General features: G+C 39.0%; 1 protein-coding gene and 1 long non-coding RNA gene across 30 annotated transcripts in view; one reads left to right on the top strand and one right to left on the bottom strand.

Moving 5' to 3' along the window:
* The window catches only part of Trpm3 (transient receptor potential cation channel subfamily M member 3), an 859,806-nt gene that overhangs the window by 529,856 nt on the left and 302,448 nt on the right, over positions 1-27,502 (bottom strand). For 5 of the 29 annotated variants that reach the window (XM_052762668.1, XM_052762666.1, XM_052762661.1 and 2 more), the window contains exon 1: positions 324-757. The exons of 15 other annotated variants lie outside the window; for them this stretch is intronic. In XM_052762668.1, coding sequence (XP_052618628.1) covers positions 324-500 — 177 coding nt within the window. In that variant the 5' untranslated portion in view covers positions 501-757. Of the gene's footprint in view, positions 1-323; positions 760-27,502 lie in introns of those variants that run through there. 9 more of the 29 variants (XM_052762675.1, XM_052762671.1, XM_052762660.1 and 6 more) reach the window with 4 other exon arrangements.
* Positions 701-27,251, top strand: LOC128125344 (uncharacterized). Its single transcript, XR_008223142.1, has 4 exons — positions 701-805; positions 4,967-5,098; positions 7,458-7,604; positions 26,902-27,251. It is a non-coding gene; the product is annotated as an uncharacterized LOC128125344 (long non-coding RNA).

Consider the following 27,502-nt stretch of genomic DNA (forward strand, 5'->3'; position numbering starts at 1 on the left):
TCATGCCCACTATTATTCTCATCCTCCCAAAGAAGGGAATTAATTGTTTGGCAGACTAATGGTTAAGAAAGGTGGGGGTGCACACAGGTAGCCCCATTCCTGAGACCATATCTAATTCCCTAGTGTAGCTCAGGCCATCCTCCAGGCAGGGTGGGGGTGGGGGTGGGGTAGGGGTGTTGGGAACTCTCTCCAGCCATGGGTAACACAGCCAGAACTGCATGCATTCACACGCCCCAAAACTGGCGTCCCAGCCCAAGTGCGAAGTTGGGCGTTTAGACCTGAAAAGCATAGTAAGAGCCATTCAAAGCAGCAAGTTACAGTACCTTGAGAAGTCTGACAGATGGGAGAAAGGCTGCGTGGCATAGCTTCCGGATGGTCCAATTTAGGGGTCGAGAAGCATCAGTCTGATTCATGACCCCTTCCAAATTCCACCAGGAAGACAAGAGACTGCAAATCTGGGCAATGCCTAGAAAATAAACGGCCCCCCACGGCCCTGGCATCCCATGGTCATCTCCACACCTGCAAATTCCATTAGGGCAGAGGCTTCCTGGAACTTGGGAGTCTAGTCAAGTGGCGTTTCCTGAGCCCCTGAACCTTCTTAAGAAAGCCACCTCCCCTCTCCCTGCAGCCGTGCTCATGCATACCAAATGTGGCCGAATGGAGGCACACTGCCTGCTGCTTCGGGGAGGGGATGCTTGATTTCGAAGGAGAGGGACAGCCTGCACAAAACAGCCTGTGGTCGGAGTCAGAGCAGCCTGCTCCAGAATGCGCGCTCCCTCTCCCGCTCTCCTCCCAGCAAACGCAGGTCAGGCGTTGGGGGGGAACCCGGGCCATTTGCTTTGCTCTCTTGTTTTGAGGGGGAGCCAGGAGGAGAGAAAAAAGAAACAAAAATGAAGCCAGAAGGAGAACTTGTACTTTCTTGCACAAAGCATCTTTGAGGGGCTGGAAACTGGCGCAGGGGGAGGGGCTAGGACATTGGGAGGGAGAAGGGATGCCTCTGAATGATAAGATAAATGCTTCCTTTTTGATTTGTGTGACATAATAAATTGAGAGCTATCGTAACATAGATCTATAGTAAAAAGAGATCCCTGCTGTGTTCCGGGGTCTTTTATTAACGGCGATTGACAGTCTTCACCCTGATATAAGCACCATATAGATGATAGATGGGTAGAGGCTGAGTCAAACTCGCACATACACACGCTGGGAACAAGGAGTTATTCCTGTCGTAGAAAGCTGTGCAAGAGAACGCATTTGTGGCTTACCTTTTTAGCAATAGTAGTTTCTAAATTGGGGGATATTCCCACAAGACAAGCCTTCTTTTGCAATGAAGTTTAACCCTTAAAGTGCCACATAGAGCACTGTCCACAAAAGATGGTTTCCTCGAGTGCGTATTTCCCCTCTTCCCAGTAATTTTCGAAGGAGGCTTTAAGAAAGAGTGTAGCTGCATTGGGGTATATAATCTGTAAAGCTCCCATGGTGAAAGAGAATACAAGAGAACTTTTCTATTTAAAGGAAGACATTGGCCAGTTTCACTTAGAGAATGGGGAGCTCAGGGGGGCTGAGAGGGGCGATCATGTCACACCCCTCACCTGGACTACCCGCTTCCCCCAAGGCATTAAACTTCAGTGGTAGTACTGACCAAGGACTCTGCCCAGGAGATCCCCATGACACTCTTCCCCTTCAAGTGTTGCCAGGGTATTTAAAACTTCCCACCTTATTTCCCTCCAAGTGACTGTAGAGGTTTTCCATTTTTAATTAACCAGAAGAAATGGGTGGACCCCCCACTCCCCGCCCCCTCACTCCCATGACTACTATGCATTCTGGGACAAAATTCAGAGGGGTTAGAGCAGATGTGATCGTGATACAAGGGTGCGTTTTAGGACCAAGAACAAAGAATGTAGCAAGCACCTGACACCTGCACTATTGCACCGTTTCCTAAAGTGCCCCAGAGTCAGGGATGCGGAGTATTGCAGAACCACTGACTGGAACATAAAAACCCATGCATCAGATTAATTGCTATTAAAGCAGTATCCATTTAACAGAACTCACACACGGCTCATTTTCTGTCACCCTCCTATTTCCACAATGGGGCGAAGGCTGTTTTCAAGAGCTGCCAAGCTAGGATGTATATATGCCAGGCATGGTGTTGGATATTTCACATCATGTAAACTCACACCAATGGCAGCCCTCCAGAGCAGATGCTTCCCTATCCCTATTTCACAGATTAAGCGAATAAAGTCCAGAGAAATTAGCCTGGATTAGAGTCATTTTACTGAGCTTCAAAGATACACGTTTTTGTTCTGTTTCTTTCATAATTTGAGACAACAACAATAAAACCTTTATTTTGGTGTTCTGGTCGTTAGTCTGATTCAAGAATTGCAATAAAAGATGGGATAAGGACTCAGTACGTCCCCCACACACTGCTGTGGCATGGCGCTGAGGTTTGCTTAACCTCCTAAATTCTAAAATCAGACTTCAGAGTTGACAATGAAATCCTGACCCTGGCCTTGGGCAATTTTCTCATCTCTTCAGTGCACTGGAGTCTTTTATCTCTGAAATGGAGGCAATCATACAGCTACATACCCAGGGTTCTTGTGAAACCACATGAGCTAGTACCCGTAGAGCTCTGAATCCATGGCTTGGCATCGCCCAAGCCCCTACTACCGTGATCCATCTTCTAAGCAGCATGGCCCTATTCTACATTAGGGACCTACTGACTTTTTTCATTAAAGATACTTTGTGCATATGTTTGCAATACCAGGTAATGAAACCAAGCAAGATGAATTAAACCTGGATGCTTTCTATGAGTTGTGAAGAGTTTAATAAATGAGGTAAAGCAGAAAACAAAAGACTGAAAAGTCAGTGGAACTTTCCTCAGCCTTTCCTTACAGGATGCTAGTCATCAGATTGCAAAACACCGCCTTCAGTGAGCCTGTCAGGGGCCAGCGTTTCTTGCCTGCTAAAGGCCCTTAAGTGGTTTCTTTGCAGTTGTGAGAAGTCAGCTCCAGGGAAAGGCAAGACCATTACAGTTGCCCACCCTTGCCCCTCACTGTCCCAAAGTGTTCTGAACACAGAAACGAAGGCATCCTTCCGAAACCGTAGTCTTTGATCCTCTTAGCTCCTTTAATTTTTAAGACTAACTTTGGTCAGAAGCATAGTGAGGGGTTGTGTGAAATGAGAAGTGGGAGATGTCACATCCTCTCCAGTGGTAATTAGAAGAATGAACACAGAACCTTCCGGGAGTAGATTTAAAGACTGCGCAGCAAAGGAGATGAAGATCAAAAGAGGCTTAAGGGGGCATCCTCCCCTCACTGGAGTCATTGGTGCCAAGACTGTTGGCTGCCAAATATCTAAAGAGTGGTTTTCAGGCCCCCCCTCCTCATTTAGAATAAGCGGTATTTTTCACATAGAATGTGTTCTCCCATGTTTTTAGACAGGACCCTAAGAGGAAAATCAGAGAAGAAGCAGCTTGGCCGAGGCAGTTAATGTCTCATACATCTAAAATGCTCATTTTTTTTTTTCCGAGACAGGGTTTCTCTGTGTAGTTTTGGTGCCTGTCCTGGGTATTGCTCAGACCAGGGTGATCTCAAACTCACAGAGATCTGCCTGCCTCTGCCTCCCAAGTGCTGGGATTAAAAGCGTGTGCCACCACTGCCAGGCTAAAATGCTCATTTTAAAGGTGATGACTGTGTGCATTTACAAATCTAAGTGATCAGATTCTCTTTTAATATTTCTAAAAGTAGCAAGTGTGGTGTTTTTTGCATTCTAAAGTGTGTCTTTTAACATATTTCCATTCTCTTTTATGCTATGAAAGCTTCTTTCCCACTGATCATCTTTTAGTTCAGTCTCAGGGCAGTTACTAAGTCATAACTATAGCTAGTCTATATTTATCCTTCAAGACCATGTTCTTCTTTGGGAAAGTCAAGACATTTTGGTAGAACATTGGATCATACTCAGTCTTCTAATATAGAAGGGCTAATTTGAAAACTTAAGGAACAAGGGAATGCAGAATGATGTCCAAACCCTTCTCATCAAGTGCTTTATACAAACCACACCTACTAGTTTGATTTCTATTGCTGTGAAAAGCATCATGGCCAAAAGCAACTTGGGAAGGAAAGGGTTTATTTGGTTTATAGGTTATAATCTTCATTCAGGGCAGCCAAGGTAGGAATTCAAGGCAGTAACCTGGAGTCAGGACCTGAAGCAGAGACCACAGGGGAATTCTGCTTATTGGCTTGCTCTGCATGGCTTGCTCAACCTGCTTTCTTACATAATTCCAAAACAGTGAACAGGGGATCATTAATCAAGAAAATGACTTACAGACACGCCCACAGGCCAATGTGATGGAGGCTATTCCCCAGTTGAGGTTCCCTATCCTCAGATGATCCCAGTTTGTGTTACGTTGACAAAAACTAACTAGCATACACACTGTAGTGGTTTGAATGAGAATGACCTCCATAGGCTCATATGTTTCAATACTTGGCCCCCATTTGGTTGAACTGTTTGGGAAAGATAAGGAGGTGTGTCCTTATTGGAAGAAGTATGTCACTGGGGTGAACTTTGAGGTTTCAAAAGCCTATGTCATTCTTACTTAGCTCTCTCTTTCTGCCTCCTGCTTGTGGACAAGATGTAAGCTCTTAGCTATTGCTCTAGTGCCATGCCTGTCTGCCATGCTAGTCATGGACTAACCATCTGAAACTCTAAGTCCCAATAAAGTCTTCTTGTATAAGTTCTCATGGTGTTTCTTCACAGCCACAGAACAGTAACTAAGACAGAAACTGTTGGTGCCAAGGAGGAACTCATGCTGGTTTCTGGAGGAATGTGGAAGACTTTGGGACTTGGGACTAGGAAAGATCATTATAGACCCCACTGATCTATAATACTGTTATTTATTATTTCTAAATATGTTGTTCTTCAAATAGATTAAATGATTTTTTTTTTCTTGTTACATGTGTGTTGTAAGCAGGGCTTAAGAGGCAATGTTAGTGGGAGGCTGGAAGACAATACACTCTTCTTCTATAAGTTGCCTTGGTCATGGTGTGTTTTCATAGAAACAGCAAAGTAAGAAGACAAACATCCAGACACAAATTGTTCCAAAGTAAGTTTGTATGTTTTGTTATTATGCCATTGAATTCTTTAGGTATTTGGACATTAATTGGATGTGTATTTCAGGAGCTTATTTTTGCATATGGTCTGCATAGGGCTGCTACTATTCTGGCATTCAGGAGAAGTATTAAACCCAGACAGTGGTAACTCTGTAGGTACCTTCTCCCACTTCAAAATTCTTTGGTAGTCTTAACATCTTATGACTGGCCTCAACTCATAGTTACCTCTTTTCTTTTTTAAAGGTATGTGTTTTTTAAATTTATGTGAGTGTGTGTGTGGGGGCGGGGTGTGCCCATAGATGCCATAAGACAACTGTAGAGCCCTTGGAGCTGTTGGTTGTGAGCTTAATGGGTTAATGGGTGCTGGGAACTTAATTCTGGTCCTCTGGAAGAGTTGGAAGAAGGCACTGTTAGCTGCTGAGCCATTTCTCCAGCCCCCAACTCATAGCTTTCTGCTGTCCTGCCAGCTCAAGACTTTTGTCAAAAGAGCATTTTTGTTGTGAACATTATAGTAATTTATATTTTCTGTCTGAAAAAACCATGTTTTTTTTTTTAATATTTCCTTTCTTTTTGACTGTTCTCAGAGCTATAAAAATTTTAGGACTTCTCTGATGTTTCTATAATATCCTTTAAAATATGAAATTTCATTATAGACCCCACTGATCTATAATACTGCTATTTATTATTTCTAAATATGTTGTTCTTCAAATAGATTAAATGATTTTTTTTCTTGTTAAAGTATTTTCCCCTTTGGGGTTCCTTTATGGATAATAGATTCTGAAATAGATTAAACTATATTAAAATGAATTACTCATTTTTTAACTAGCCTAAGCAGCATTTGTTTCATATAAAAACAAAAATATCTCAGAATGAGAATGATGATCTTTTCTCTAGTACCAGGTTGCTTCCCCTGCCTGTTCCCCATCCTCTGCAAAAATGCCTCCAGTCACGTGGGACAGGTGAGGTTTTGAGGCAGATCATTTCAAGATTGGGCAGCTTCAACTGCCAGGAAGTTCTTCCTAAGGCTGTGGTGAAAAGTACCTCAATGTGACTTCTTAAGTCAAGTTGTCTTTCCAAGACCAGTTTCCCCAGTGCCTTTCTGGACTGCACTCAAACCGACCTGTGAGGTCCTCCTTTTCTTCAATCCCTCTTCACACCATGGCATGCAGTTCTTAGCAGAACATCCTCTTCAGGGGCTGAATTCAACATTGTGTTGCAGGGGTATTTCAAATATAGTAGTGTTTTAATTCTCTGAAATCCTCTAAAATGCTTCTCACAAAGATCTTTTAGGGAGCTTGAAGGAAATTCAAAATAATTTAGCCTCTTTGGAAACTTTCATCAGTAAGAATGTGAAATGTTGACTTTAAGGAATAGCAGCTCCACACACATAAAACTGTTGTTCTATCTCTTGTACACATACAGAAAGAGAGGGGGTAGATGTGGGAGGGAGAGAGGGAGAGAGGGAGGGAGGGAGGGAAGGAGGGAGCAAGTGATTGAGGCAGTGAAAGACAGATAGACAGAGACAGAGAGAACCAATCTGAATTGATAAGTGTAGATTCCTCTTTTTAAAAATTTGGACCTGGCTTGTAAGGGAGGTAGGTTGTAGTGGACTAATGGGAACGCCACACCAAGAGTAGGAAAGCAGGCTTTACATGTCTCCATCTGATAGCTTTGAAGTTAGACTCAAGTTCTTCTGCTTTTTAATCACTACATAGACCTGAAGCAACTAAATTGCTATCAAAGCCTTGGTTTCTCACTGTAAAAACAGGGGCCACTCTACTGTCCATATTCATATCTTGGGAAAAAATGGAAGCAATTATCACAACACTAATATAATGAAAACCAAATATGACTGCAATTGTTATCTGCATTATTAATATGAGTTACCACCTTCAGTGGCTCTGCTGGTGCTTTATTCCAGTGGTAAGATCAAGGACTGGGTGCCCAATATCCTGGACTTATAACCCAGCTTTACCGTTTATAAGATGGTTTGGGAATGTTACTTAATCTTATGGCACTTTTGTGTCTTATCTGCAAACTGAGGATAACAATGCTACCCACGTTAAAAGAGTAGGTGCAGAGGCCACAGAAGAGGACCTCACCTGTTACCAAGGCTCAAAAATATTGGCAGTTTGGGATTAGCCTAGCTGAAGTCATAGGTGCTGCCCATCCCATTGCTACCACTCTAAGGAAGCAAAGTTAACATCACAGGAGGAAATTACAGTTAGATCATAAATGGGGCAGGTCCATGAGTGATCACAATGCATGCCAAAGAAGAATCAAATGAAAAAATATTTTAAAGCAAATAAAATTTAAAACATCGTCACCTCTGCCTCTCCCTTATTCATGTAGGAAGAGCCACTTCAGAGAACCAGAGGATAAAGACACACACCTGACTTTCCTGACAGCTTCCCTCTCTGCAACTGAAAGGCAGCCACGCATTTATGAATAAAATATGAAAGTAATATGTAAATATGTGTTACTTTGGGAAATTAAAAGGTATGTAAACAGCTTGTATCTCATTGAGATACAAAAACCACACATGCTAAAAGGAACATATATATCACACCCTCTTCTCCCAAGGCTCAAGGATCACTGCAGAAGAGTAGGTGGAAAGAGTACAAAGGAGTGAGGCAGTGGATGAGGACTTACTACATGGAAGCATTGTCTTTAAAATCTAGGGCAGCTGCATATATGACCTCACAGCAGCTGTGACAGCATGACAAGACCTGTGCATACCCAAGCCAGGCCAAATCCCAGCACAGAGAGGGGAGCTAGGCATCAAGTCCTACCCCTAGCAGAGGAGCTATTGGCAACTGGTAGCTGCTAGGAGAAGATGAGTCAGTCTTCTCTAACAGTAAGACCCTGGTTAAGTTAATCATAATCTAATAGAAGGTCACACAACCAAGAATATTTGGGCAACACAAATGGTCGTGATGGATTAAAAAAAGAAGACACAAAATTGAGTGGGTAGGAAAGCAGAGCTGATCTATGAAGAGCTACAGGAGGAAGGTAAATAAGATCAAAATACCTTGTATGAAATTTCCAAATAACTAATAAAATATTGTTCAAAAATCACACTCACACACATAAAGTGTACAGCAAATTTCAAAGGCCAGGAGCTAAAATACATCCTCATTTAGCTTTGAAATCCTATTACTTCCATTCACAATGGGGATGATTTTTTGCAATGATTCTAAAATTTTAATGAGTCCATGGAGCCTTGTTAAAAATATAAGAATTTGAGATGTTCGTTTTTAACTACTTCATAGTCACAGTTTCCTGATATTTGTGATGCTATTTCTTACTGCAGCTCTTTATTCTTAGCTTAGATATGTGCAACACAGGGGTGTACAAACAATTACACCTCTGTGAGTAGAATAGCTTAGACAAATTTGTTATGAAATTCATCAACCTTACCACAATGGTAATGAACTCATGAGTTAATACCTGTGAGGTAGGGAGACTTAAGCAGTCAATCTCCAATTCCTGCTTGAAGAAATTGTATCAGTTGATGAGAATCACAGAAATTCATTGCTAATAGTGCAGCTTAAGAAAGGTATTAACGAGAGGATACTCAAATATGCACACGTTCAAGTTCAAACTTTACAAGGTCCTCCAACTCTCACCAACCTGAGCTTGGAGCTTATCCCGGCAACACAATGTGTCTTGTGCCTCTTTAGCCTCTGATGCTGATGGCCAGCACTACATTAGAACATAAGGTCCGCTCACCTGGGAAACTGAGACATACTGTGATCTGGAAAATCTTCAAAGTGGTGGCACTGCTTGGGAGAGGATTTTCATGATGAAAGCTAATGAAAATTGTACTTGTTGTACTTGCTATTTATTTTTGTCATTCTTCCAGAAACATAAAACTGTATTTATTCTATTATCTTATTTTCAACAACTATGAGTCTTATTCACAGGAGCCCAGGAATTAGATGATTTTAGTCGATTGGCCAGTTTTGAATTTTGGGTTTTATTTTGTTCTTCTTATGAATGGAGTTAAAATCAATGCAAACTGCATGAATTTTGAAGTCAGAGTAAATTGGATTTGAAACCCTGTTAAATTACCTGACAATTAACATAATTTTATAAGTCATAATCTTTAAAGGCTGTAATGCCAAAGTGGTTGACAACTTGTTGAGAACTAACTATAAAATGTGTGATGTACCAAGAGAAGATCCTATGCTTCTTACCACATTCAGGAAGGTTGCAGCACTATCTCAATATTTCGAATAAAAGAACAGTCTTCTAAGTCATTATTTCTTCAGAAGATCACGTGATGAAAGGTGGACTTAAATCTAGATCAATCTGATTCTATAGTCCATACTTTTACCTATTACAAGATACTGATGGCAATTAGAAAGGAGAAGGATGTAAGTCGAAGTCAAGTTCTTCTGACCCTCCATAAAGAAACCAGCATTTGAGCTGTTGAACCTGAACAGAGACAAAGCAATGCTGGAGAATTCGCCTTAACACCAGAGGCTGGCCAGCAGCAGCTGGGCCACAAGTCATTCAGTGGCTCTGGCTTTTGTTTTCACTATTGACTCCTACTCCCCTTCCCACGTTGTAGTTCCAGGAGATGGACCTCCACTGTGGTGATATTTTATTTTGCTTTAATAAATAAAGCTTGCCTGGATATCAGAGGAATAGGAACAGCCATTTATAAGTAAACACAAAAGTCATGAAATGTTATCACATGCCTTTAAATCTTATCACTTGACAGGGAGGACAGAGCCAGGTGTGGTGGCACATGCCTTAAATTCCAACACTAGTTAACCATGGAGGTCTGGGTACACACAGACAGGAAGTGACAGAGCTGGGCAGGAAGAGGAAGTGAGGTAGCTGGGTTAAGAGAGGCAATGAGAGGGCAGAACAAGGCATATAGGCGTGAGTAGACAGGAACTCACATTTGGAAGCTGCCAAGTTGGTGAGGTTAGCTGTGGCTTTCCCTGTTTCCTTGATCTCTCTCAGGCTTTCACCCCTATATCTGGCTCTGTGCTTTTTTAATTTAATAAGACCATTTAGAAATTCATCTACACTCCACAGTGAGACAAAGCCTGGCCATATTCATTTAACATGCCCAATATTTATTTATCAGCTTCTTTCCAACATGGTACTTATTAAATGGAAAACGATGTTCCTACAGGGTTTATATGGCAGGTCCAGTTTTTCCTACACATATAAAATTGTTTATTTCTTATTACTGTGCACTTTTTGTTCCCACCTACATTTTCTAGATGAGGAAACCAATGCTTAAATTAAAAGCTAAATATGTACACAAGTTCATTCTGCAAGTTTCAGAGCCATGGTTTTTACATATTTTGTGAGGTTTAATTATGTATTTCTAAAAAACTTACTTTTAAGATAACTGAAATAGTTTCAGCTATCTAGTGAGGTATGCCATTCTAGACACTTAGAAAAGCAACAGGTGGTTTCATCCACACAATGATGCACTTGGGCCAAAACTGTATGTCTGTTAGAACTAATAAAAATAAAAGATGTCTAAACACAATTATGATAATTATTGAAGCTTACTTGATGTTTATATAAGGCATTATAATATAAAAAGAAGGATGATGTTCCTGGGGGGAACCTTGTATAATAGTTGTTTTGTTAAATAATAGATAGGAATGAAACACTTACATTAAGTTTCAGAGAAATTAATGAAAGAGGAGGCAGAAAGATTGTAAGAGCCAGAGGACCAGGACACATTGCCAGACACTGTTCCAAACATGACAAGGAAGTTGCAATATGACATCTCAACAATATGGTTGCTTAAACTAGACCTGAATAATGACAACACCAGTTGACAAGACAATGTGGACAGGGGGCATTTTACAAGGTCCCATGACTAGATGAAGAGCTATAGTAAATCAAGGGCTGCTGAGAGAGGAAGAATAAACTTTATTCAGGGATGACCCCTTGTACAGTTTATCTAATCCAAAGACATCAATCCTAAACAATATACATATAAACTATGTTAAATGGAGTCTTTAGGAATATACATATGTAGATCTAAAATATTTATATATATATATGTATGAAATCTTGAATTTGAGTGGGAGCCAGGGAAGGACACTAGAGAAGTTGGAAGAGGGAGAAGCATGGGTATAAGTGATATAAATATAATACTCATATATGAAATTCTGAATAAATAAATACAAAATAATAGGTAGATAAGGTTATAATATGTGTACAAAATAATAGGTAGATAAGGTTATAATATGTGTGCCTTTTCTTGTCTCTTAATTAAATCATATGCAAGTAAATGCATGGCTACAGATCAAATAGAAGAATGATTAATTCCATTTTACAAAACCATACAAGATTTTAAAAGATCCAGTCAAGTCACCATCATGAGTTAAACCATCCTGTCCTCTCTATGAGGTTGGGAGACGTACTACTCCTGATCTTGGTTCTCAGTATTGTGACTCACTGATTCTACTCATCTCTTCAGCCTTAACTCTGGACCATTATCACCATTCATCATACTTCAATAGCCCTTATTTTTTCAGCTTCTGGGTTTCTTGTCGCAGGACTATTGTGTGTACTCTTCTTTGTTCTACCAGTGCTCCTCCTTCTAGCTCCTCCTAAGAGTGCCTCTTTCACAAGGCTGAGAGCTCAGCTTGAATATGATCTTTGAGAGTCCTTCCAGCACATCCCCAACAGCTCCTCAGCACCTACCGCATCACTCTCCTTGAATTCTTTTCTACTTCTTAGAATTTATAACTGTTTGAATGATTGATTTACTTCTTTCTGGTCCCCACCTCCTACTTGAGTGTAATTACTTGAGGACAGTCATCAACAGTATACTAGATCACAGCAGACTTGCTGGAACATGGTGTGAAGTCAATCAAAGTTTGTTGGCTCCAGAGTGAACAAGTAAGAATAAATGGACTAGGCATATTTATTATAACTATTTCTTTCAAGTCATTTAGGAGAGTCTCATGCTGCATAGTGTTTATTAACAAACTGAAATTTTCTTCAGGCTCTTTTGACTTAAAAGTCTAAGAACTGCTACTAAAAATTAATGAAAGGAAAAACCTACAGGCTCTTACTTCAACTACACAACAAGCTCTAAACACAGAGGTACTTGGGAAAGAGAAGCAAAACAAGCAACAGGGAACTATAAGTATAAACAATGAAATCTGGAATAGCTCCTGTCAAAGAATCCAGTTACCATTCATCATTAACATAACAGTGTCCGACATCCCCTGTGAAGACAATTCAGTAGGAGCCAAACTATAGAATATATCTTTATGAAGGAGAGCCTGTATTTTATATAAAGGCAAATCTCTATTCAAAAGTGTAGGAATAGTCACCCACACATCAGCAGTACCAACTAGATCTACAATTAATAATAATAATTACAATATATTGATAATAATTTATAAATAGATAATATAATAAGCTATTAATAAATAACAAAATGTTATTGTTATTATTATTAGAAATAATCTGATATTGATTCCTCACAAGAATATTATGGTTCCTTACCCACAAATGTGCTGACATGTTGGTAAGGAAGATGTAATTATTAACTTAGGTTTGCAGATGGACAAAGAGGTTCATGGAACATGCTTGATTTACCCTGTTAATCTCCAGCTTCACTCTCTCTTGTGCCTTTCATGAGGCTCTGTGTTCTCTTCATGATAAGGCTATTCTTAGAGTGTACCACATACTGAGTCTTCTTTCAAAATAGAATCTTCAGAAAAAAATAATGGTATACACAGTAGCATGGATACATCTCAAAATCATGCAATTCTAGAAAAGACAAGTGACAGAAAAAAGAGTCATGGTTGCTAGCAATTGTTAGGGGAGTATCTGTCAATGAAAAGGACAGGAAAAACCTTCTCAGAGTGGTGGAAACATTCTATTTTCAGTTCAGTGGCAGAAGCTCAACTTCAGTCATTGCTAGAATGCAGAAAATTATACAACCAAAGTTGATGGATTTTTGTATATGAGTGAGAAAATATATCCATTTCCCTCTTATTATAATGTACAATTTTTAATGTTGAAAATTAAGAGAAATTTCATTACCTGTGCTATATATAATGGCACCAAAAGTCCATGTTTTAATAGTCATTCATTAGAGTGGCCTTATTAAGAAATGATGAGACTATTTGGAGGCAGGTACTAATTGGAGTCTTTTGGTTCCTGAGGGCAGGTCTTGAAGGGCAAACTAAGAACCCAGCTCTCTCCTCTCACTTTTAACACAGCTATGCAGTAAGTGGCTTTGATCTGCCATGAACTGCAACCATGATATTTTGCCAAAGCAGACAATGTCAGCCACTCAAGAATAAACCCCACAAAACTGTGAGCCAAATAAAACTTTTCTCATGATAACTTGTTTACCTAAGGTATTTGTGATAGTGACAGAAAGCTGACTTCAACAACTTTACAATTTCTAATGTAGATTTTGGATATTTAATCAAGTATTTTAGATATCATAACTCATATACAGCTTATTATGATTGTATCACTAATTAACATATAAACCTTTGAATACTCAAAAAAATATTACATGTTGACATTTGAATCGCTCTTGTTCCTCAGTAGACAATGATCAGCTTGTTTCCATTTTAATGTTACAAACACTTCTGTACTGGATGAGTGGTCACACATTTGTGTGTACATCTTTTTGGTTTCATTTTAAAGACACAGTTTAAGGTGAGGAAATATCTGATAGATATTTCCACACTACTGTCTAGGAATGTGCCATTTCACATGCCCTTTAGCAACAAGTAAGAATGACTTATTAGTAAACTATTGATAAAATTGGGGATCTAATTAATTTCATTTATGGCCAAGTTGATAACAGAAAAATAAATATATATATTTCTATTTTGCAGTCAACAGGGCTCCGTTTCCTTATGGCCATTTAAAAATTCTAGCAAATGATTTTTTTTCCCATTAGAATTTACTTTTTCTCATTAATTCTTGAATGCTGTTTTTATATCAAGGATATTATCCCTTGTCACATTAGTCACTAACAGTTTCCCATTCATCTTTCAACTTTTATATTTTTATATTGAAAGCAAATTTTAGCATTTATATACTTGGCCTATATTCTTTGGAGAACTGTCACTCCAGCTCAAGTTTAGATAAAAGCTTGAATATATGCGTGTGTTCTTTTTAATCTCTATCATTGGGTTTTAAGTATTAGATTCTCTTACTTGTACTTGACCAAGCCGCAGTCCATTTTTTCATTCTTTATTGCAGGCTCATCAAAGCACTGCTGTAAAAATTTTCCAATTTCCAACTTAGAATATAAATATTTTCTGTTCAATGATAAAATCTGTGATCCATCCCCAACAACAGCCATTGCTTCATATTGCCAATGTTATTAAGAGCATTTTGCTCATTCACAAGTATTATTACTATAAATGAAAGAATCCTCAGGACTTAAAGCACTTTCATCCTGGCCTAGGTAATCTGATCCAGTATCATTCCCTGTGTCAGTCATCTCAGAATTGACTGGCAAAAGTGAGTGAGGTGCTGTGGCTGAATAGATGTAACTTAAATTTCTGAGTTTGCCAGAATCTGAGCCACTAGAGACTTTGAAGATCAGCGCCAACACTGAGTCCTCTGGATGGAAAGCCAGAAAACAGAGAACTTGTATTTCTAGAGCTGTTGACTTGGCACAAAACCAGATGAGGACAGATCCAGTTTGAGAACTCACTTACCACTCCCAACAGAAAAGAAAAATGGATAAAAGGCTCACAGATAAAGAACTCAAGAGCAATTCTTACAAATACAATCTTACAAAAATGAAACTACTCAAATCCAAAATTACTAGATCATCAATTATGATAATTTTTCAACATACATGAGTTATAGTAGTGCTTCCTCAAGCATTCACTTGGAACTAACATTTATTTGGCTCTTAAAGCACAGAAATTCCTGTAAATGGCATTGCTGTTGGCACCTTGCCTATAAAATAGTCACACATTCTTGGTTGCCCATGCACTTTATAGTTCCCTTTATTTTATACAAATGCTTCCATGTGTTACTTTCAATTTTGTTTATGGGGACAGAGAAGAGAGTGAGAAATGAAACCATGAAGACATAATTGTGTAGCGTAGACTACTCTGAAAACCAAAGCGACTGGATTCTTGAGACAATCCCAGGGACCAGCAGGGTAGACATGGAGCTGTTTGAGTCTGCTCCTCTGGGACTTGGGATAGTCACAAAAGTAAGCTTGGTGTTGGTGTTTTGTTGAGTTAATAACAAAACTAACATTTGCTTTTAAATTTAAGACCAATTCTATAGAGGTTTCTATACATATCAAATTTGCCACAGATAAAACATTTTAGCATTACTCTTTTAAAAATACAAAGTGACTACTGTCAGATACTCAGTACAGAATTTGTGCAACAAGATTCACCTAAAACATTGCCAAATCACAGACAGAAGAGGAGAGTTCTCCAGTGCTATGGGAGTTTACTCTGTGAGACATCTGGACCCCAATATACCTGAGCATATGCCTTTTTTCAGGCAAGAGGAAAATACCAGAGAATTATGACATCTTTTATTTTCTCAGTAAAGTAGTTGTATTGCCAATGCTATTCATCGTTAGTACAAATAAAATTGGTTGAAGAACAACAGTTGAAGTGGACATCTTAAGGTATGAGACTTCATTTGCCATTCTTATAAGCATGACAATGTATTTAATATTTTATCAAATTTATGAGGACACTATTTAAATGCGATTAAATTTGCATTGACTATTCCAGATAGATAAATGTGTTAATCCAGCTAACTTCTGAGTGTTTGCTATGTGTCTAGCATCAAGCCAAAAGCTGATAATACAAAGAGGTTAATACACAATGCTCATAAGGAGGAAACATCAAAATAATCTAACTGAGAGTACAAGAAATTCACACATCATGGACAATCAAAAATCATAACCTGGACAAGACAGTCCAAGACTCTCTAGTGGTGAGAGCACAAAATCTTTAGCTACTGACTCAAGAATGTTTAATGCCTTCAACTTTACTTTGGAGAGGGATTGAGCAATATGTAGGAAACAAGATGGCTAGGCTCAACCTGTACTCTATTGCTCAAAGTCTCTAAGCCTAGATAGTAAACAGGACTCTCAATCTGCTGAAGTAAAATTTGACAGATGATTTACTCACCTACCCTACCCGAGAAAGTAGACATGACTAATACCATGTGATTAGAACTCAATATTGATACTTTTCATGCCTATTTACTTCCCGATGAACTCTTCGCAGGTACATCCCTTAATCTTCTAGTAAGGAATTCTAGCATGTTTAATGTTCTGAAGATATTCTGGTGGTATTGTAGTATATCCAGGAAAATTGTGTTTTTCTGTTTTCATCTTGTTGTCATGCTAAACCTTCTGAACACAAACAACTTAGGAAAGGACAGGGTTTATTGGCTTATACTTCCAGGTTACTATCCATCAGTGAGGAAAGTAAGGGCAGGGACTGAAGGCAAGAGTCCAGAACAGAAACACTGCTGGCTGGCTCATTCATAGGCTCTTGCTCAGCTACCCTTTTTTTTTTTTATACAACCAAGACCACTTTTACCTGGAGATGGTACCAAACACTTTGGGCTAGCTAGTCCTTCCTAAACCAACTAAGAATCAATCCCCCTACAGAAGTGCTCATAGGCCATTCTGACCTAGGCAGTTCCTCAGTTGAGGCTTTCCTCTTAGATGACTCTAGGCCAATGGTTTTCAACTTGTGGGTCATGATCCCCTTGGCAAGCATCTATCTCCAAAAATATTAACATTACAATTCATAACAGTAGCAAAATTACAGTTGTGAAGTAGCAACAAAATAATTTTGTGGTTGGGGGTCACCACAACATGAGCAACTGTATTAAAGGGTCTCAGCATTAGGAAGATTGAGAACCACTTCTCTAGGCTCTATCAAGCTGACAATTGGCACCATTTAGACAAAGGAACATGTTCCTTCTCTTAGATGTACACTTTGATCCAATGTAGGTTGAGATGCACTAAGCCCTGGGAGTACAGAAGGGGCAGCTGTGAGATTTCTAAGCCATTTCTTGAAGCTCAAGAACACAACAAATTTAGACACAGAATTGGAAGATGCTCAAATAGGCCCAGGAAAGCCAATGAAGTAAAAGGATCCAGAAACATGTTAAATGTAAAAGGTGGTTCTGTTTGGCAAAGTGTAGACAGAACTGGGTGTTCATGATGCTTGAATTAGATGAACAAAAAAGATGCAATTGAGGTTTTTAAGAACTGGAATTAAATGTAACTAGGAATATGATGGAACTGATCTTAGCGACTGGGTACAGCTAATGAACAAAGCTCTTGCCTAGCAACACCAAGACCCTAAAATCCATCCAAAGAGAACAAGGAAAATGAAATGCTTTTAGAAACAAATTTGAGCTTGCAAAACTACCAGGAAGAAAACAAATCTTACCAACTTGAAGAAAAATAAACATGAGATCTTCAGTGTTCGCTCACTAAAAAGACTTTCTGTGATCTATAGACTGGGGATATGATTTCACCAGTAGAGTTGATGTCTGCATCATGCAGAGTGTGCTACATAATGCAAACAAATTAATTTTGTGATGTGGGTTTTCCCTAAAGAAAACTTTTACAAAAGGGTTGAAATTCACCCAGAGACAAAGAAAAGGATACTATTTCAGAGAAATCAGAGCTAACTATAACCACTTTCCTGACCTTTTATAGACAAAAGCTACTTCTTTTGATAGAGCTTCTCTTGGAGAGAGAAGATCAAATAAAAGTCTGGTGTTCTAATAAGGATCAAGTGAACAGATTAACTTTTAACTTAAGCATTTAAATAAATATTCAAGACGAGCTCACCTGTGTACAACAGTAACATGGAGAAATGAGCTCTGATAACGGAGTTTTGAGGACCCATTAGAGGGCTTACAGACAATAAATCTAGCAATTATGCCAGCCTTGACTCTGCTAAATCAGCTGAGCAATTACAACTATCTTATCTGTTCCTTGAATAAAAGTTAGCCATTCTCTTATTTCTCTTTAATTTTTCAAGTTCAACACAAGGCTTTGGAATTGAATCCCTACCTGTTTCTCATTTTAATATGCCACCCAAGGACTTAACATGGAAAGGACTCCAAATTTCTGTGCAAAATGTCCAAAAGGAAGCTTCAGGCTTGAATGACACATTTTAAGTATTCTTGGAAACTAATATTTTACCCTGTTTAAAACGTTTTAAATATATGTTGAAGGAACTTTTACAACTAAAAATAGAAAATGATGCTTTGCAGAGACAAAGTATTAGGAATCATGAAAAAAAAATGAAGCCTAGCTGTAAGCTCGCTCTCAAGCCTGCACACCTGGCCTGCATCAAAGGCCTCTTGGCCTCTCTTCTTATCCTCCCTCCACTCCAGCCCTGCTTAAGTCCCTGCTGGCCCCTGGGTATTTCAGTGGAAAAGCTGACACTTTCCCACTCCTGGGTAGAAGTGATCCTTGGCACATTTCATGGTTGCTGTTGTCTGAATTCAGGACACAGAAATGAACAGAATATAAAAATAATAATTTTGCTTTGGGCGATTAGATAAAAAGCCTGTTTGATTATGTATGTGAGTATATAGTGGGGAATCAGTCCACCTCTTCCTTTTTTAACAAAACTCTGAGTGGTGGTTGGTTAACTTAACATTAGTAGGTCCAATAATTGATTTTTAATGTTTTATTCATTTGCCTGCCCATATGTACCATGTTAGTGCCTAGTGCCTGCCAAAGCCAGCATGGGGCATCAGATAAATACTGGTACTTCAGTTACGCACAGTTGTGAGCTGCCATGTGAGTGCTGGGAACTGAACACAGGTCCTCTGAAAGAGAGGTCTGCAGTGGGTAGCCATTCCAGCTTTGATCTGGAAGTTCCAACCCCCATTGAGGCTTCAGTAACTGTCACGCCCACAAGGTGGGCCGAGAGAGGACCCTGAAGACCTCAGATCTTGACGTGTTGGTTTTCTTGGTTTCTGGACCCTGGATGCTGGAGGTAGAGCGAGCAGAGTTCTCCATAGAACGCCGCCGGACTGTGCTACACCTTTCCCAGACCCTGTTATCTATCCCTTCACTTGTGAGTTACCCCACAAAATAAACCTCTCTTTTAACTACATGGAGTTGCCTTAATAATTTCACCAATTGAGGTCAGTGCTATCAAACACTGAGCCACCTCTCTAGCCTCCAATAATTGAGTTATATACTTCAAACAGGTAAACTTTTATTGTACATGGGTTTCATTTTAAGGCAAGTTCTTTAAAAACAAAACAAATAATATTCACTGAATGGTAGGTTTGAATTTAGTCCACTTTTGCAACATTGCAACCAGAAATTAAGGCAAAAATTACATCAGACTTCCTCAGGTAGGTTTTGCATCTCTAACTGGCCCTTTGCACCCCCCAAAATATTGATGGCATACATCTCAAATAACCATGTACATTTCTGATTGCTCTCATGTATAAATTGATTTTTTAAAGTTATTATTTGGTGTTTTACTTACAAAAATTAAAAAGGTTTTTTGTTTGTTTGCTTGCTTGTTTGTTTTATGACTAAAGTTCACAACATTGCAAGACCCCGTGATTAGCATATTTAAAAAGAGGTCTTATGGACAGAAAAATTCTAAGAGCCAGAGGATTAGGATGTCTGTGATGAAACAGCCTTCTAGCTAAGACAGGAAAGTTACATTCACAAATCTCAACAACATGGCTACCTAAATAATACTTGAATGATTTCAACAACAGTGAACAACCCAGTGTAGATGGTGGAGATCTCACCATGAAGCCCCAACCTAGATCATTACTGAATTGGTTATCTAACATGATGTGGTCAGCCCTAGAAATATACACATGTAGGCAGCAGATTGTATTGATATATTGATTTATTTATATGTATCTGCAACAACAATGATTAAAGGATACGGGTCTGTGGATTTGGGAGGGAGGGGAGGGGAGACATGGAGGGAATAGAAGTGAGGACAGGGAAGGGAGAAATGATGCAATTATATTTTTTAATCTGGTTGTTCCCACACTGCTGAGGCTTCTTTCTTTCTTTCTTTTCTTTTTTTCCAAGACAGGGTTTCTATGTGTAGTTTTGGTGCCTGTCCTAGATCTTGCTCTATAGACTGGGCTAGCCTCGAATTCACAGAGATCCACCTAGCTCTGCCTCCTGAGTGCTGGGATTAAAGGCGTGTGCCACCGCCACCCAGCCGCTGAGGCTTCTTTCATTTCTAGCATTGCCTCTGCATCCTTTGAAAATGAAACCACCATGACTATGGTTGTAAATTTCTGTATTTGCTCTTCCATTTAGCTTAGCTTTATGCCCATGTCCTATGGTCTCAATAAGTATTGCTTTGTAATATATTTTGATTTGAAGCAAACAACAACAAGGAGCCCCTTTAATTTTATAGCATAATGGACTTGGTTGTAGATTTTTTTTTTACTTTTGTTTTTTCTATTTTCCATAAGGGTCCTTTCATTTTGATTGGTTTTGTTTCCTTCTTTGGTATCTTTACTTGATTCCTTGAACATATACTCCCTTATCTTCTCTATTTGTTCTCCTTTCTCACCATAATTCATGCTCTAAGGGAAATAAGCAGTATCCTTGAAGATTAAATTAATGGGAAGAATATATTAAATGATGAAATTTCCTGTTAGCTAGAGGTGCATTGAAATGGGTGAGCACAAGGTATTATCTCAAGAGGTTTTCTGCAATGAAAATTTCATAACTTACGAAGCTCTAAGGAACAATCCAACCACAACTCTTGAGGCTATATTAAAAATAATTGAAACAAACTCTCACTCGTTTTAATTGATATTTTAGGAAAACCACTGTAATATTTTTCAGTTCCCCCAAAACAGGAACAAACTACATTTCATATCTGGAAATTTGTGCAAAGCACAATGGAGGTGGAGATAGAGGAAACACTGAAAAAATTAGCAATAACAGTAATGTATGGAATTATAAATCATTTGTAAACATATGTTAGTTAGAAGAAACTGGTCTGCTATCCCATAGGAAACATTAACTTATATTAGAATGATTTTCTTTACCGAAGCCTAGAGCAGTGAATCATAAAAGTAGCAATTAAATACTTTTGCTATGCGAAGCATAATACTAGCAATAATACGCCCCACCCAACAGTTGGCGTACACTTAGGCTGGCTACTCAACTGCCATCTCAACTTCTTTTGTTTTTTATGTTCTTAAGGAGACTAGAAAAATAAGATACTAGTTTCCAGGGTTCCATTATAGCTAGTTCTAGTAAATAAGCAGAAAAAAAAAAATATCATAGTAAGGGAAGAGTCTTTCTTTTAAAAGGAGAATATTCCTAATCCTTGTGGACCTTGGTATGTCCCTCACTGCCGTACCTATGGGACTATGCTATCTCAGGATGTAGCATCTGATACTGTAGCAAGTGTCTTGATACCAGGGAGGGGGCTTGATACCAGGGAGGGGGAGCCAAGAGTCAGATAGAAACCCCTCAGCCTAGTGGCACCACATGTGCTGTGTGACGTCAACTACAGTCATTTGGCCACAACCTTTTTTGGTTATCTCAGGCCATCAAACATTTTATTTAAGCCACAGTCAGTTTTCTGCTACCAGTAGTGGAATGTGTCAATAAAAACATCTCTATGAAATGACTCATGGGTGAGATTAGCATTACTCTCAAAATTGTATCACTGGGAAGTGGCAGAGACACATTTGGACCCAGACACCATACATCTGGTGTTTCAGTCCCTGCACGCAACACTTTCTCTTTTTTTTCTAAAGGAAATGTCATGAGGTTTGAAAAGTTTATCTCCCTTCCCTTCCTCATCCTCCTAATTTGGCCTAATCCTAGCCTTTCTCATCATTTTCTTTCCCTCATTGTAACATCCTGGCATCACCCCAAATTTGGAAGTTCACAGCATTCGGGAATGTTTGAAAATATTTTAATGACACAATATCTTTTAAGCCAGTAGAACCAAAACACTCCTCAGTGGTTGCTTCAAGTTGACCCTCTTTCCTTTCCCCCTTCCTCCCTCCCTTCTTCCCTTTCTTTAACTACAGAGCACCTACTGTGCCAGGCATTGCAGATGCAACAGTAAGGTGATAAAAATAGATCCTAACAGTTTAGTCACAGATATTTCAGAAAATATCTATATTAATAGACATCATGCATGCACCATAGTATATGGCACAATAGTGAAATGTAAGAAAGCTATGATTTTAGAAGAAAGAATAAAGCAGTTGGCTGTGCCAGAGGAACACTGGGGTTTCCCAAAAGGGGTTGTTCAGATCAGACATCATCACCAAATCAAACCAGTCTCTATGCTCAAAAGTGGCAAGGTGACCTCTTGACATCTAGTTTACTGGTCATGTGTTCATTGATGTTAAAAGTATGAAAAAAGGCCAGGCGGTGGTGGCGCACGCCTTTAATCCCAGCACTCGAGAGGCAGAGCCAGGCGGATCTCTGTGAGTTCGAGGCCAGCCTGGTCTCCAAAGCGAGTTCCAGGAAAGGCGCAAAGCTACACAGAGAAACCCTGTCTCGAAAAACCAAAAAAAAAAAAAAAAAAGTATGAAAAAAAAGATCATGTGTATCATGTTTTTTTATATTTTTATTCCTATGAGTATTTAAATTCAGATCACTGAACCAGGTGTATCCAACATGTAAAGAACAGAGTAAGCTAGACTGTTGTCATGCTCTTCAGTTTTGGGTTCTTTTTTTTCTGACTTCAATAATATAGTAGCTATATTAAAGCCTCAAAACTAAATTCTGGAACTGTAAAAATGGCTCAGCAGCTAAGAGTGCTTGCTGCATGACCTTGAGTACCATGCAGTTGGGATCCCAGTACCCATGTGACAAGTCAAGAATCTTGCAAACGCCAGTAAGTCTAGCTCCTCATGATCCTATGCCCTCTGTGGCCTCCATACTTATACACACATGTACAGATAGATTCATACACACAGAGCTGTATGCACATAAGTAAATAAATTTTGTCTTTAAAACTTAATTCCTAACAATCAGCAATGTGTTCAGCTTTAAAGAGACATTTATAGGTCTCTCTATATATATGTAGCTGGGTGAGGGGCTGGTGTCCTCACAGAACTTAAAAGCATTAGGAGCATGTAAAGCAAAGAAAAAAATACTGGATATAAATGAAAGTTGAATTTTGGAAGTTATGAACAAAACCTGACTCAAGATGATTGTGAGAAGCCAGAACTTTTAATGTTTAACCCAAGGATGAGCATGACTCTTTGGTCCACTGACTCTGAGTCTGTGCTTTCACTGATAATTTTAAAGTAGAATATTCTTAGAAAACTCTTAGTCCTGATTATCATATTTCCTTGTATCAATTAGTAGGCTAAAAGAGCTTTTCAACCAGGAATATCCTGAGCAAGTGTGGTAATATGTACAAGACTGAAATGTCTAAATCTGAAATAAAACAAGATTCCACTGAAAGCAGATCTCATAGTCCCTGAACAAAAGAAATTACTAGTTACAATACATTCTTATTATATTTCATACATAGATTAAACTACCTTTTCCAGTTGCAGCATTCACTACTGCCCATAGCTCCACTAGTTGCCTTGTTTCAAGACCCCAATCACTTTGACATCAGCTTTTGAGTTGCTATGAAATTAACCTGCTTCTTCCGCATGACCATCTTCAATATTTTGTTTCTGTACTTGATATGTTATGACTGTGTCTGAAAGTCCATTCATTTGGTCTGTAATGTATGTGGAGGAATATCTGAATGTCTTTATAATCAAACTGAGTTTTGTAAAACTGGCAGTGTTTCAATTTTAACCTTCATGTTATATGTGAAATGTTGAGTATAATAAAGGGCATAGACTTGTGGTAAAGCAAGCAGAGCTCTTTTTCTACCTCTTCTGTTCATGACTATGGAGTAGGCTTCAATCTTTCTGGATCCCTGATCTCCTACTACTCAAGTAAATGGCTTTGGCTAGACAGCATCGCCAAAGCCTCCTGTGCAAGATGGTCAGCTTCTCTGCAATTGCCTTTCTTATGTTTTATTCTCCTTAGGCAAACCTTAAAGTGTGGGTTTGTACACCAGTAGCATTTGGTAGTCATTTCAGGAAGCATGGAAAGCAAGTGATGGATTGAGACTGGAAATGAGAAAGAAGCAAGGGAGTGTGTTCTGAGTGTGCCATCACAGTAGCCTGGGAGTTCTTACTGATGGGCTGGTTTGGGGCATGATGTACAACTTGCTCCCCAGAATAATCCCCTCAAGGCCAGGCAGGTGGGGATTTCTATGTCAGTGCCAGTCAGTGATTGGTCATGAGCTGCTGTGGCAGGATCAGGGGGTAACAGTACCTCCAATTCACCTACATTTGCAGTCTGCCACATAGTGTCCTCAGGCTGGCGGATGCTCTGAAGTATGGATAAAGATGAGTAGTAATAAAATGGCATCGGTGCACTGAAATGGCCTGAAGACATGGATGGTTCCCTGATGCTTCAGCTTGTATTCCACCCTCCCTCTAACTTATGTGGCAGTTACATGACACAGTTAATTCTCCAGATTAGCTCAATGGTACATATCTCTGGTGTCTGAGCTCTGTGGCGGCATTTCCATATAGAGTACTAGCCAGGATGCTCACACATCTCCTACCAAACTCTAAGATCTTTCTATCTCTAGCTGCAGTCCACCTACATGTATTTGATTAATGTTGTTGAATGAGCTTCTGGTTCTTTTGGAGAAACTCAAATAAAGGCTGGCTTTTATTTCCCTAAGGAAACAGAATGCATAAATTACTGAAGTGCTTATGCCAAATAGCTATCCTTGTCGCTGGCTCTTAAACTATTTAGATGTCTAAAACAGTAGAATAGCTGATGCTGACATTTTAATGTTACTATCAAATTCATAACAGCAAAAACTTTGTGAACCATGATGTTTAAAAATGCATTTGCTCATAGCAGCTCTAACAGGTCTATTACTGGATATGCAAGTTCTACAAAGTTCTGTGTGGCATGGCATTCTTCTCCATGACTCCATGTTTTCATTCATATATTTAAACACATATGCATATATGTACACACATTTTAAATACAATTTTTTTCTTTTTTGTGATATATTTTAACAAACTGATCTCCCATATCGTATAGTCCCTACTTTATGGCCAAATCAATGAATAAGAAAAGAGAAGTTAGAAAGTTCCAAATTACTCAAGGTTTGTGATTCTAAATCTCTGTGTTATCCAGGTTCGATACTATGGACCCAGCACTGCCACGCTCCATCCCAAAAGTTATTTTAAGGAGATCTGTCCCATCACTATGATTTCGTCTTACTCAATCTTACCTACCCAAAAAGAAATCCCTTTCCACTTCCTTCCATCCTGCTCTTTGCTCATGAAATTCTGACTTAGGTCTGGTTCTGCACATACATCCATTATATTTTCTTCTCTTTGCTTCTTAGGGATCAGTAACTCTTTGCGTCTAGTCCATTGTTAATAATGGATGTACTGCTCTTAAGATAGGCAGAATACCATCAGTCTTGGGGGCTTTTCTTAGGGGGAGCTAAGATTTCACTTTATTGTTCACTTGGGCCAATTAGCTTCCTATGAGCTCCCGTGTAGATTGTTCTAACTCTCACACATTATAATGAGCATTACTCTCAGGTTATCTATAAAACGCATTTGACATATTTGCTGGAAGTAGGACTAGTAAAAGTCAGCCCAGGCTACTGATCAGTCATTCTGACATACAGTTTAAACTGTGCCCTTTGGCAAAAAAAAAGTGAAGAAAGCATTAAAAGAAAAAAATTACCAGCAATAGTCTTAATAATCCTAGTAGGGGTGAAAATGAACACTGTAAGAGTTTTTGCTTAAGCTATACTACATCCTAAAAATAAATAGTACGTTTTTATAATAATTTGATGAAGTTAAATTCTGTATGCATGTATCCATGGTAACCCAGGTTTATATTTTTGAGCTACAAACACTTGTGCAACCAGAAATATGTAAATTACATGAACAGATATAATAAGGTAAAATTATGTTTCCATGAATATCTGTTGGGTAATAGTTCAAAAAAACTTGACAGCACATCATAAATTATGAAGTGTTTTAAGTATTATTTTTAGGAAAACTAGAAAAATTGTTTATCGATGCAATTATAGTAAAGAGAGTCAAGAGTCACATGCCCTCTCTTCTAGAGTAAGGTCAAAAGGACTGTGAAAGTATGAGAAAATATGCAGTGCCTCAAATACCAAATAGAAATCCATCAACTAAGAGGAGGGCTTCCCCTTCAACCTTAGACATTAGCAAGTGTCTAGGATCAAGGAAGAATAGAAGAGTTAATATGGGCATTTTATCAAGAGCTGCTTCTCACCCTGCCTTTTTCCAGTTATCAGCATAACTTTCTTTAAATGAGAGGCTTTTAGGCTGGATTCTAGAATGCTCTTAGAAAGCAGAAAACACCATGGCATTGCATCGCTTTTACAAAGAGGCTCTGAAGCCCTAATGAACTGCTCTGTAGTCTTGCTTTGCTTTGCTGGGATAACTGTACTCTGGAGGAAAGGAAATCTGAGTTCCAAGAAGAAGGGACAATGCAGACATTTGCAATGACACTTTTCTGCTGTATAATGCTACTTTGATTTCTGATGGTATTTAAAATGATTTTTTAATGCAGAGTGATTTGTTCTACGCTCATAACTTAGGCATATAATACTTTTTCAGGCATATGTTTGCTATTCTGTCAATTCTCTAATCACAGACAAAATAAAATAACAAACGTCTTCCTAACTTTTTGCCTTTGAGGAATGGAGGAAATGTTAACCAGCTGTGTTTGATCGTCTAGGCTCCTCTGTGGACATCCTTCATTTGAATTGCATCTACACAATGTCATGGTGGAAGAAACTCAGCTTTCTCAGGCTTATAGGTGAGGAGAACAACCGAGCTTCCAAGTTGGCCCAGGGTTGTCCTCCCTTGCTGTCTGGTCAAAGGCTCCAGATGGTCATATGCATTTTAGCAGCTGGTCCTGTACTCCTCACAGTAAATAATACACCACAGGAGAAAAAGAAGAATTTGACTCTTCAAGAAGCAATTTGTTCCCATCTGTTTGCTACTAGATTGTGAATATGTTATTCTAACATTAATATTTTTTTCTGCCACAATTGTCCAAAAAATAAATTTCCTTTCTTTCTATTACACCATCTGTAGCCATGTAGTAGGTTCCTCTGAGAGTTCAAAGTGTTCCAACATGTACCCACGTACAACAAAGTAGCCAAAATCTGCTTCGTACTTCTGGAAAGAATTGTTCTATCCTAAGGACAGTTGTATGTGGTTGTGTATCCAGCAAGCTATCCTCAACAAGCTGGCTTATACATGCCCTTATGTGGCATCACTAGCTATAATGTGGGAATGTAGCAAACCAGAGCAGAGGCAGATCCAGGGACCCT

The sequence above is a fragment of the Peromyscus californicus genome, unplaced genomic scaffold (assembly GCF_007827085.1).
Source record: "Peromyscus californicus insignis strain IS unplaced genomic scaffold, ASM782708v3 Scaffold_4__1_contigs__length_199733344, whole genome shotgun sequence".
Classification (NCBI taxonomy): Eukaryota; Metazoa; Chordata; class Mammalia; order Rodentia; family Cricetidae; genus Peromyscus; species Peromyscus californicus.